Source organism: Sorex fumeus, unplaced genomic scaffold, assembly GCF_029834395.1.
Source record: "Sorex fumeus unplaced genomic scaffold, SorFum_2.1 ptg000061l, whole genome shotgun sequence".
In the NCBI taxonomy this organism is placed as follows: domain Eukaryota; kingdom Metazoa; phylum Chordata; class Mammalia; order Eulipotyphla; family Soricidae; genus Sorex; species Sorex fumeus.
Window position 1 is genome coordinate 38,972,974 of NW_026606118.1, and position 13,413 is coordinate 38,986,386.

Below are 13,413 nucleotides of genomic sequence, written 5' to 3' on the forward strand. Positions count from 1 at the left end.
ACATTATCCTGATAGAAAAGAAACATTATCCTGATAGAAAAGAAATCCTAATCATTTTATCATTCATCCTAAAATCTATTTTCCTTGAATTTGTTTATCTCTCTACCCATATTCTTCTAGGTTTAAAAAAGAGAGAAATGAAAAGAAAAAGAAAAGATGATATTTTTTTGCTTTTTTAGATGTATGGTATCTGTGGGTAATAATTTCTTACTGACATTCTGCAACTCACATCTGTAGCACTGTAGCACTGTCCTCCCATTGTTCATCGATTTGCTCGAGCGGGCCCAGTAACGTCTCCATTGTGAGACTTGTTGTTACTGTGTTTGGCATACCGAATACGTCATGGGTAGCTTGCCAGGCTTTGCCGTGCCAGCGAAATACTCTCAGTAGCTTGCCAGGCTCTCCGAGAGGGGCTGAGGAATCGAACCTGGCTCGGCCAGGCTGGCTGCTCGCAAGGCAAACGCCTTACCCACTGTGCTATCACTCACGTCACTGTATATAATGCATGATTTCTTTTTGTGTAAACATATGAGGAGTGATTCCTAATTTGGTAAATCAGAGCACTGATTTGGCAGATTTGTGACCAAGTGTTTAGATAAATTTTTGTCTTTTTTTTTTTTTTTTGGTCTACACCTGGCAGTTCTTAGGGCTTACTTCTGGCTCTGTGCTTGGAGATCACTACTGGCAGTGCTTGGGAGCCCATATGGGGTGCCCAGAATTGACACTGGGTATGCCATGTGTAAGGCAAGTGCCCTACCCTCTGTACTATCATTCTGGTTTCCATGGCTCAGCTATTTTTTTTTAATGTAGTTGATCCCTTAAGTGCTAGAAGAAATGCAGGGAAAAAGGAATTCCTATCCACTATTAGATTAGTCATCTAGTTCAGCTCTATAGAAAACAATATTATATAGACTTCCTTAAAAATTAGGCATTTAACTTCCATGTGATCCAGCAATTCCATTCTTGGTGTCTATGTCAGAAGCCTAAAACAGATGTTTCACAAAGATATTTGCTTTTCTATATTCATTGCTGTGCTTTTTATTCACATAGTCAAGATCTGGAAATGGCCTCCGTGCCTAAGACAGAGGAATGGATAAAAAAAATTGTGGCATGTATACATAACGAAATACACTCAGCTATAAGAAAATAAGGAGATCATGTAGTTTTCTGTTACATGGATGAAACTGGAGAGTATCATGCTGAGTGAAGTCAAAGGGAGAGAAATGGTCTCTCAGATTGAATGGTCTCTCATATGTGGAATTCAGAGAATTAGTAAGAGAAGTAAAAAATGGCCAATGGTAACAGCCCCTGAGGGCAGGTATACAGAACTGAGTTTGAAAAGAGGCAGCCACGGGTTGGGGGGAGGGGGGGGGTGGGGGGGTAGACAGTGAATGGGAGCATACTTGGGGACAGTGGGGCTCTGATGGCTTGCTGATGGTGGGTGTAGTGTTGGGGAAGGTATGCCCAAAGCACTGCTGTTAAGAATATTGTAAATCACAATGGTGAAATAAAAGTTGGTGGGGGTGGGTGGGTGGCTGGTTTCCTTTAGTTATCCTTTATTTAATGAGCAGGAAATGAGCTTGAATTATCTTTTGTTAATCACTTAAACCTTTCCTTACAAGTTTTGGAGATTGATTTGCATAGTAGTAACATTGTCCCCCCCAAAATTATAAAATATAAAATAGGAAGAAATCTAATGAGTGTTTTTTTTTAACTTGAATTTGGTACCTTAAACTTTCTATAAACTGCAGGCAAACTCTTTTCAGAAAACAAATAATTAAAATACAATTTTAGTTTTTAAGTGATGAAAAAAATTAAGTCTGTAGTATTCTGCAGGCTTTGCTAGTCAAGGTTATGTCCTAAGGAAAAATTTGGCATTTTGGAAACCTTTGTAAGCAATTCAGCTTGATGATATCTTTCCTCAACACCCCTGTCCGTCCTTCACCCCCATACCCCCATGCCAATTCTTTTTCCTTTCTGCAAATCTATTGTACTTTCTCTTTATTATTTAAATGTGAATACTGGTGTGTATCACTGGTGGCTCACACTTGAATGTGATTTTATTTAACATAAACTGCAGTGATTTCAGGGTTCTGGCTTGACTTCTTAGATTTTGCCACTATCATTGTATACTTCCATTTCAGTCCTTAATTTATGGACACACTTTTTTTTTCTGTCTTTCCATATATTATAAGGAAATAGTTAAATGTATACATCAGTACTTAGAAAGAAAGCTTTGCTCACTTATGGATCTAGGATGGTATTTTTCCAGGCCCGGCATTTTTTTCACTCAGCATGAATGTAACTTAGAGTAAATATTAAGTTAATATTTTCTTTTTTCAATAAGTTGAACACTGATTCTTACCAGTGTGGTACTGGGAAGAGTTGGAAAGAGAGTTTGTGTCTTAGAGTATCATTATAGACATGAAAATATGTCTAAAACTAGTAGTTCTGAAAACATTTTTTTTCTTTTGGTACTTCCAAGCTTCCAGTTTATGTATTTCACTGTCGATGCAGGTCTAACTTTTCTTTTGGTTCCTTTTCCCCAGCTTATTCCATCACAAGTAGGGGTTTATTTTTCTCATTGACTTTTCTTTTTTAAAACATTTTTATTATTAGAGTTTAACAAGATGACAGTAATATGAATGCTTATAAGATTGATGTATGCAGTTACCACACCTGAGCACCACCAAGTGCCCAGGACCAGCTACCAATGACGTATCATTTCTAGTCTTCTACATGATGCCCATTCACCTCTCTACTCTCCTCCCCTGCCACACCCCAGCCCCACAACCCCTGTTGGGCAATCTCAGTCTGAAGAACAAAATTTTGAAGACTTTGGTGTCATTTGATACTGTCCATTTTCCATGTGGTACTTCTCTGCATACCACAGATAATTGAGGTCATCCTCTATCCTTTTCCCTTGTATTTCACTTTATGTGACATCCTTTCTCTCCAAGTTACAGCAAATTGAATCAATTCATCTTATAACTTCATGATATTTCATTGTGTATATATGCTAAAACTTCTTCTATCATTGGATATTTGTTTCCAAATAGTTACATATTAAGTGCTTCAATGATCATAGTGTGTGAATCTTTTTTAATTGTGTGTGTTTGTTTGTGTGTGTATGTGTGTATTTGAGGGGACTGATGCAAGAAGTGGAATTCTAGTTCCAGGGTCATATGTGATCTCTATTCTTATTTGAGAAATCTCTACAGTATTTTTAGTATTTTTTATAGGTCGCCCCTTTCTTGTGCAGATTATTTAATAGTGAACTAAATACAATCCTTGTAAGAGAGATTGCAAGTACTACAACTAAGTTATAATAAAAAGTTAAAGTGATATTATAATAAAAAATTAAAGTAAAACAGGAGAAAACTATCGTGCAGGAGTTTTCCATATCTTGATGGAAAATACTTGATATGAGCCTTTCTTTAAGTCAAAGTATAGTTTATTTCAAATAGAGAGGGCAATGGAGCAAAGATACAAGAACAACAAGTGTAAGGTGTTAGAAGAATGGTAAGATTTTGACCAAAGTTAGGGTATTTTAGGGGCATAGTCATCCGTAAATCTGGTAACATAATTTGACATCAGTTAAGGTTGTATTCTTTTGCAATATGATATCATCACTGGATAGGAAGTTTTATCAGGCAGAAAGGTGCAAAGTATGTTGAAGAGGTAAAAGAAATTAGATAGTTTAAAAAGAAAACTTTTGTTTTGGTGCCGAACCCAGATTGGGCAGGGGAGGTACTCTCTACTTTTCATTCTGGGCTTGCTCCTGTGTTGCTTGGAGGATCATATGGTATTGGGGATCAAACCAAAAATTCGAGTAGAACGAAAAGCATGTGCTCCAGCCCTTTCAGCCATTTATCAGGCTCCAGAGTTTGAAATACTTATAAGAAACATATTTAAAGAGTTTGCAATTTGTGTAGCTACCAAGATGAGAACCTCAGTAGTCTGGGGAAATAACCTATGTAGAATTATATACTAGGAATAATTATACGCTGGAATAATATATACTGGGATTATATTTCCACAGCATAATATTTGCCATCATTTGATTACTTGATCATATGACATCCTGTTACTCATTGATTTGCTCGTGCAGGCACCAGTAACGTCTCCATTCATCCCTGTCACGTGCTAGTGTAGCCCAATGGTGTCTGCTCACTCCAGGGACACGAAGAACCTCAAACCGTTCATTCAGGTTCTTGACGAAGAAGTCTGACCATCTCGTAGGTGGGCAGCCACACATTCTTTTGACATCTGTTGGAATGTCAGTAAAGGCTCTAGTCCATCAATCATCTCCAAATCACACTACATGTCCAGCCCATCTTATTTTCGACGCCTTCGCAAACGACACAGCATCCCTGATTCTTAACCATCGACGGAGGTCGGAGCTCCGGATTTCTTCTCTGCCTTGAGTGAAGCAGGTTACTCCAAGCATAGCTTTTTTGATTCCTTTTTGGGAGACCTAAATAGCGTTCTCATCCTGTTTTCGTAGGGCCCAGGTCTCTGAGGAGTATGTTAATGCAGGAAGAAAAGTGGAATTGAAGAGATGTGCCCGGAGCTGTAGGTTATTTGTCCTTTTAGCTATTTCTATTTCTTCAACTCTCTTGAAGGTGTTCCAAGCCACTCTCTTCCTCCTGCGCAACTCAGGTGCCAGGTTGTTCGTCATGTTAAGTTCTTGACCTAGGTACACATACCTGCTGCATTCAGAGTTGTTTGTTCCATTGAGAGCGAATGGAATGTCAGGAACAAGTCTGTTTCTTCTGAACATTGTCCTGGTGAGATTCAATCTTTTCCTGCAGTCCAACCTTTCCACAATGACGGTCGAGGTCGGCCAGCATTTGTGCCACTTGGCTAATGTTTGGTGTTATTAGAACGATGTCATCAGTGAAGCGGAGGTGATGTAGTTGCCGATCATCTATCTTCGTTCCCATTCCTTCCCATTCCAGTCATTGCATGACGTTCTCGAGGGTGGCACTGAAGAGTTTTGGTAAAATATATCACCCTGCTGAACCCCTCTCTTGACGTGGATGATCACTTCCTTGTAGAATGGTGAGATCCTGGAGGATCCTAATGTATTGAGTTTGAACGTCCTGCTTGGCTAGGGCTTCGATCGCCACTTCCATCTCAACAAAATCAGAGGCCTTCTTTAAATCAGTGAATGGTAGACAGAGCAGCAACTTGAACTCCTGAGAAATCTCAATGAGCTTGGTCACCATGTGGATATGGTCGATTATGCTGAATCCTTTTCGGAACCGGGCTTGCCCGCATGGTTGTCCTTCATCTAGTGTTCTGTCAATCCTATTCAGGATGACTCGAGTGAACAGCTTGTAGACGACAGACAACAGGCAGATTGGGAGTTAGTTGCCAATGTTGTGAATGTTTCCTTTCTTGTACAGTAGTACAGTCATGCGGGTTTTCCACTGGGACGGAACCTTGCATTCAGACACGTTGCGTGTGAAGAGCCAAGCCAGTGTATTGATAAGTACTGACTGACGGCAGGTTCTTCAGGTGTTCAGGTCTGACCTTGTCTGGGCTGGGTGCTGTTCACTTCTTTACCCATGAAATGGTATGTCGGATTTCGGAAGGGAGAACAATAGGAACGACATATCCATCCTGCGGAATTTTGTATATGGGCAGGTGGACGTGGCTATCAAAGAGATCCGAGTAGAAATCATGGATAATCTTTTCCATTGCCCTTCTGGAAGATGTGATAGATCCATCAGGATGTCGTAGGGCAGTCATATTGGTCTTGTAGTTGGTGAAGGACAGGCGGGTGTTGCAAATGCTTTTCCCAGCTTCTGCCTCATCTGCCAGCACTGCTGCTCTTCTCCCTTTGAGGTCTTCCTTTATCGCTTCCCTGCACTGTTTTGTGAGTTTGGACATTAGCTTGTGGTTGCCTGAGGCTCCATAAATATTTGCTCCATAATATCTGCCATAATATTTACATGATGTTTTGTAAAGAGTTGTAAGAGATCAAATGTCATACTACATCATTTGCATTTTAGACAGCAGCAAATAATTTTCAATGAAAGCCTCACTTACAAGTTACATTATTTGTTTTATTGCTCTATAAATTCTGTTTTTGCCTTAAATGTTTGAAGTATTAAACTTTTTTATTTTTCTTATTTTAAGGATGGCGTGGCCTTGTGTATGTTCATGCAAAATACTTTAACAAGATTTATGAGGTAATGTCTCTCTCTCACTACAATTTCTAAAAAAACCAAAAATATCTTTTTGTTGTTTTTTATATCAGTTAAAATATATGAACTGATTTTCAAGTTATAAAATATGTTAACTGATTTTCAAGTTATTTTTATTCTTACGGTATTCATATAGACAATAGTAATTTAAATTTTATGAAATTTTGCAAGCATTTTTAATATTCATTTTGATAAGTATACTTTAAAGCTAAGATGTAAGGCAAAAAAAGACAATTTATATTACGGAGTTTAATATCTTAACAGTTTATATTACTATCTGTATTTAGAGACATGGGTAATGTGAAATAAGGTTAATTAGAAGAGAATTGCTATTTTTTCCAGTACTATAGTGAGTTTTCCATTATGATCAACAAGCTTATCCTTTTTAGTGTTTGTTAGTATTTCATTTTGAAAATACTTTCTAAAGTGAAAAATATTAATACTCCACTTTTCTTTTTTCCCCTTATTACATAGACTTCCTTTAATAAGTGTTGCGCTTATTCAAGGAAGGGCAATGGGTGGAGGAGCAGAATTTACTACAGCATGTGATTTCAGGTAAGATGAAAATTGTATTCTCTTAGCATAAACATAATATATGCTATTTTATGGAATTTTTAACCTGAAATCTCATCCATAAACCCGATTCAGAACCTCTGTCTTTGAAGTAGATATTTTTACATGTGTTCTGTTTATCACTGTTTTTTTTTTATGTCAGAAGGTATTTCTTGTAGGCCAGAGAGATAGTACAGCAGGTACGGACATTTGGCATTGCATGCAACAAAAACCGGTTTCAATTCCCGACACTCCATATGGTCCCCGTAGCTTACCAGGAGTGGCCCAAAAACAAAGGAAAAAAATATGCTTCTTCTGATTACTCATGGAATTTTAAGAAGACTTTCTAATCTTTTGATATTTTTATATGTAAAGCAAAAATGTTTAATGGCTTATTGCAAAATGAAAGCCAGCATAAATGATTTAAAATGATAATCTGTATAACCAGGATACAGATCAAGAATTCTAACAGTGTTAATGAAATGAAGCCCTTCATTTCTTCCTCAGGGAAACTATTTTCCCGAACGTATATCTTTTTAGTTACATAATAAATTGTTCCTTTTTTTATTTCATAAAGGACACCATATAAAGTGTGTAAAAAAATTCAGTAAACTATGCAAAGTACGGGCTGGAGCGATAGCACAGAGGGTAGGGCGTTTAACTTGCATGCGGCCGTCCTGGTCTACCGAAGTTCGATTCATCCGCCCCTCTCGGAGAGCCCAGCAAGCTACTGAGAGTATCTCGCTCACATGGCAAACCTCGCAAGCTACTGGTGAGGTATTCGATTTGCCAAACACTGTAACAACAAGTCTCACATTGTTACTGGGCCCTCTCATCAGTGAGCAGCAAAACCATGAGCAACGGAGGACAGTCACAGTGACAGTGATGCAAAGTAATACATTTTGTATTTTTTATAATCATGTTTGTTTCAGTTTACGATTCAAAATATATGACTTTGTCTTCACATAGAGATGTTAAAATATTTTTTTGTATTACTTTACTTACTTTACTTTAAGAGAATTTTCAAAGAGCCTAGTCCTGTTGAAAACTAGAACTGGAGGATTCTCACTTGATAGTGCCCTCTGCTGTCATCAGTGCAAATTGCATTAGTTTCTTCATTAGTTTAGAATTTGTTGGTTTTTGTTTTATAGTAGGAAACATGCTGTGAAACTAATTAGAAAATGTACATCTGTGAAGAGACTAAAAGCCTTTATCATTTTAACCTGAAATTAGGTACTTGTGAAATACGTAATTTAAATACATAATTTTAATGTGATAAAATATTCAATGTTTACTACAGTTAATGAAGTTATATAAGTGTGCATTATCAATTAAAGATGGCCTTTGGAGAGACTCTAATGTTACAGTCTAGTTTCATTTCTAAGCAGTTTTGTTTTTTAAGACTTTTGTATCACCCTTCATGTTCTTTTCTGATCTGTGGGAATAGTTAGTGTTTATGACTAAATTTAGGCAAAAATTATAGGAAAAATGATCAGAGGCTGTTGTCTTTCAACAGTGCTAATTTGTCTTGTCTTATTCCCTAAATGAAGTGTCACATGTCCTAGTTTTAGTTATGAGATGTCTGAGGATACTGGCCTCATTTGATGTTATCTTCTAACATACTATGTATATTCACATTGCTTCCAGGCAGATATTCTATTTTTATGGACCCATTTTTCTGGGCTTGGTGGAACTGGGGGCCTCCAGGCTCACACCTGGCAGTGCTCACGGCAGGGCAGTCATTCCCAGCGATGCTCAGCATGTGTTGCTAGGAACTGAACTCAGGTGAAGCACATGTGTCCTAACTGCTTCACTGTCTGCTGGCCCCAGACCAGTGGTTTTCAACCTTTATATACTTGTGAACAAGTGTCAGTCTGTGGGCCAGAGGTTGAAGACTACAAGTCTAGGGACAACTTTATACTGTCTCACTAGCAGAAACATTGTTTTTTTCTGTAGTTACTAGAACAGTGTTTTGTTTTATATGCACATAACACACACATTTGTAGACACAAATACATGCACATGCATACATAATCCCCCCCCCACACACACACACACACAACCCAGAGTAATACAAAAGAAAACAGAACTTATTCCAGTTTTGCTGTCAGCATAATCACATTACAGTAGTACCAGATAATTGCATTTTACCTCTAGAACTAAATTTTTTTCCCCTAGAACTAAATCATGTGTAATTTAGTAAGGTCTATCAGAAAAGTTTCTATTTTGAAGTATATTTGGTAATTGGAAAATTTACCTATTTTATAATATTTAAATTTTTATTTTTAAACTTCATGGAGGGCTGGAGCGATAGCACAGCGGTAGGGCGTTTGCCTTGCACGCAGCCAATATGGCCGACCTGAGTTCGATTCCTCCACCCCTCTCGGAGAGCTGGGCAAGCTACCGAGAGTATCTTGCCCGCACGGCAGAGCCTGGCAAGCTACCCGTGACGTGCTCGATATGCTAAACACAGAAACAAGTCTCATGATGGAGACGTTACTGGGCCCGCTCAAGCAAATCGATGAACAACGGGAGGACCATGACCAAACTCTATGAAAGGCTACCACCTGAATATTCCATATCTTTTACTAACAGAATACCCGGTTTTGAAGATTAATAATTTTATTAAAAGTATAAAACATTTAATTGATTTTTAAGGTTGTATTTACTCGAGCGGGCCCAGTAACGTCTCCATTGGAGACTTTGTTGTTACTGTGTCTGACATATCGAATACTCTCGGTAGCTTGCCGGGCTCTCCGAGAGGGGTGGAGGAATCGAACTCGGGTCGGCCATGTTGGCTGCGTGCAAGGCAAACGCCCTACCCGCTGTGTTATCGCTCCAGCCCTAAGTATTAAATGTAGAGTGCCATAGCAGTAGCTAGAAGGGCTAAGAGCACATGCTATGAATGTGTCGCAGGAATCACAGGTTTGATTCCCAGCACCACATGGGCCTCCAAATACTGCCGTGAGAGTACCAGAGCATCACGGGGTATGACCTCCAAACAAAACATTATTACATAATCATTCACTTAGACACGATATAATGAATATGAGATTTGATCACAACAGATATTTTTAAAAGATCATCTCAATTTGTTCAGTTTGAAAATATTTTTCAAAAAGGCATCTTGTGAAATATAGCAAAGGAAAAACAGCCATGTGGTATAGATGGTACTCTTCACGCAGAATTACAAATGTACATGATTAACTTTTATTGTCATAATCATTTGTATAATCCAACATACATACTATCCAACAACGGTTTTAGTAACTTTTATGTTCACCTGATTCCTAGCTCCTGACAATCATTTTTGTATTGTAGACGTAGCTCTTAGCCAGTATCAGTAATGTCTACCTCAATAATTTTTGATGTTCTATTATAACTGTGCAGTAACCCTCATAATTTTGCATTAGATCTAGACTCCTTAAATTTTCTCCTCTATTGAAAAATTATTTATTGAATCCTCCTATTTCCATGGTTATTTGCCTTCTAAAAACAATTGTTCATACTGAGGCAGATTTTCTCTTGTAGGAATTCACAGCTGTGAAACAAATTCTCTGACCCAGTAGGTTAATAAATAGGCTTTTGTGAGAATTCTCTACTGAAATTTTCTATTTAAAGGGTCAGAGCTTCAAAAGAAGAGTCTGTTGTTCTTGATGCTGATAGACCCAGACCACCTGCAGCTGAGCGCTTAACCACTTTGAACTTCAGATCTTTTTTTGCCATGAAGTTTGAAAGCAGTAATTTTTCTTAAAATATTAAAGTTCTGATATTATTGGTCCAAATTAAGGTTTTAAGATAATGAAAGTTTCTCAGGGAAGCATAGTGGAAATAAAAACTCACAGGCAGCATAACACGACAAGCATCCTTTTGATAGCATACAAATATTTAACTGTCAAGTGTGAAGTCCGGTACTTTGCCTTGTTTCTTTGTTGCTCCTTAATCATTCCACTTTCTCTTAACTGTTCCAATCACAAAAATCTCAAGGTTTGGGAAAAATGAATCCCTGCAAAAGGAATTCACCGACTCCAGTCCTCTGTCAACTTTCTTTAATGCTTCTATCCAACTCTAGCTAACTATTGTAATATACCGTGATATTATAAGTACTACACAGTGAAGCTAACTGGCCTTGGATTAAATGTTGGCTTGGCCATTTGTTGTCCATTTTCCCCACTATAAAACAAGACTATTACTGTACTTCATAGTCCTAAAGGTTATAAAGTTCCTTACATTGAGGAGTTATGAAGTGACACATAAATATATGCTAACAAAGCATCCAGGACGATCCTCAAAAGAATAAGTTGGATGGATGCTAATCACTTGTTGCCTCTTCTGGAATTTCATACTATAAAGTTAAACTTCACTGGTGTTAAATGTGCCTCCGAATTTCATCTGTTAATCTGTTTGCTCTATTTCAGCTACATTATTAGTGTATTCCCCGTAGAAGCCCAGCAGTTTTACTTCTAGGCCTGGAATTTAAAGTCCCTTTCTGAGCACATTCTTAATCCCAGCTTTTTACATGTTCATTTCTTGGAGAAGCTTTTGGGAGTGTTCAGAGGCTTTGTCCATTTGAAGTAACAGTCTCAAATTCTAGTAAATTGCCCTGTTTTTTTTTTGTTTGTTTGTTTCATTTTAGGCTGCAAATCACTGTAGAAAGATAGAACTTTGAGCTTTCTGAATTAAATATAGTTTGCAAAGTAAAAACAAAAACAAAAAATGTTTTTTAGAACGAACTGTTAAGTACTATGTAATAAGTTTGAATTCTAGACTTAAGCTTTCTGAACAATGGTTTTGACGTATCTAGATTAGCTCATGAATAGGTAGTACTTAGTGACTAAAGCATATATACTTTGTTACAATCAAGTTTTTCTTTTTCTTTTTTGCAGATTAATGACTAAAGGGAGTGAGATCAGATTTGTCCACAAGGAGATGGGGATAATACCAAGCTGGGGTGGTGCTACTCGGCTGGTTAATATAATCGGCAGTAGACAAGCTCTCAAAGTCTTAAGTGGGGCCCTTAAACTAGATTCAGTGAAAGCTTTGAACATAGGAATGGCCGAGGAGGTCTTGCAGTCTTCAGATGAAAATGAATCTCTACAAGAGGCACAAGAGTGGCTGAAGCAATTTACCAAAGGGCCACCAGAAGTAATCAGAGCAATGAAAAAGTCTGTGTCGTCAGTCAAGCAGCTTTGTTTTGAGGAGGCATTACAGACTGAAAGAGATCTTGTAGGCACGGTTTGGGGTGGACCTGCAAACTTAGAGGCGATTGCTAGAAGAGGAAAATTTAAATAACTTGAAAAAATACAAGTATAAACTCTCGTAATTAAAATGTATTAACAGTTATGTCAGATTTTGAAGTCTACTGTTAGTATCTTTCTGAACTTTTAGACTTTCTGAGCAATGGTAATCAGTATAGGCATTTGAACAATGGTAATGGTGATAGGTGACTGAATACCATTCTGAACAATGGTATAGATAACTGAATACCCGAACTTATTGACTGCCTCGTTTGCAGTATACTTGGGTCACTACAAAGTTTTGGTTTAAAAAAAATATAAATTCCTTAATTCTTATAGTTTTTAGACTATAACCAAAGATCCTATTGTTTACAAAGTCTATTCCTAAGATTAATTTTCATACAGATTTTATCCTATTTTATATATAACTTTCAGACCAATGATGAATCTTATAAGAACAAAAATGGAGAGGCAAGGTGAGGGATAAGAAGTCATTTTCTTCAGCTAGAATACGTAAGTCCTGGGGAATGGTACTTGATGCCTCCTTCCTCTACCCTCCTACAAATTTGGAGCTTTACTAATTTGATCATTTTAAGAATTTTCCATTTGAATTATGAACAATGATAATCATATGGTGAGTCTGCTATAAACTGGCGATTTGTGTGCTCTGGAATTTCTAAACGAGTAATTAAGTACTATTTACCATATAGTTACAAAGTTTAATTTTACATCAAAACTGCCTAAGTCTTCAAAGGGACTCATGAAGCAGCTTATGTGATATCGGGTTTCTGTTTTGTGAAAAGTGAATAACCCTTTTCAAGTAAATGTAACAAAAATACGTAACTCACAATTTTATGATCGCAGTAACACTTAAAAAAATATGATTCAAGTTAGGTTCCAATTCTAACCTGTCACCAGAAGAAAGACAATTTCAAAGTAGTGATAGTTTTTCTTTTCGACTGTAACAATGCACATCTAAAAATATTAAAAATTATTTACATAAATGCTTTATCAGTATGTTCTATTGTTTTTAAGTTTGGAATCGTATTTTTTTTATTGCTATTTTTAATGATGTTTGCAGTGCTATAGAAACCACCGCCAAAGTTCTAGTACCATCCCAACATACACCCTCAGAGCTCAGGACCTGAGCTCCCAACTCCAAACTTCGTATGTGTTATGTCAGGGATCAAATCTATGTCCTCATTTGTGTGAAGCACATGCCCACTTGAGTTAGCAAAACTTAGTAAGTCAAACTCAAAGTTGCTTTTATCTAGAACCCCCTAGCTAGATTACATATTAATTCAATACTTCATACCCTTGCCATAGATTTTACATATTGTTTAAAGTGAATGATCTATGATCTATTGATGCTACTTATAAATAAGCCTATGATTTAATTCACATTAGTG

At 37.3% G+C, this 13,413-nt stretch overlaps 1 protein-coding gene across 5 annotated transcripts in view; it reads left to right on the forward strand.

The window, feature by feature from the left end:
* The window catches only part of ECHDC1 (ethylmalonyl-CoA decarboxylase 1), a 35,604-nt gene extending 22,599 nt beyond the window's left edge, over nt 1–13,005 (forward strand). For all 5 annotated transcript variants that reach the window (XM_056126101.1, XM_056126097.1, XM_056126099.1 and 2 more), the window contains exons 4-6: nt 6,148–6,200; nt 6,690–6,770; nt 11,654–13,005. In XM_056126101.1, the coding sequence (XP_055982076.1) occupies nt 6,148–6,200; nt 6,690–6,770; nt 11,654–12,059 (540 nt within the window). In that variant the 3' untranslated portion in view covers nt 12,060–13,005. The remainder of the gene's footprint in view (nt 1–6,147; nt 6,201–6,689; nt 6,771–11,653) is intronic.
* The last annotated feature ends 408 nt before the right edge of the window (nt 13,006–13,413 follow it).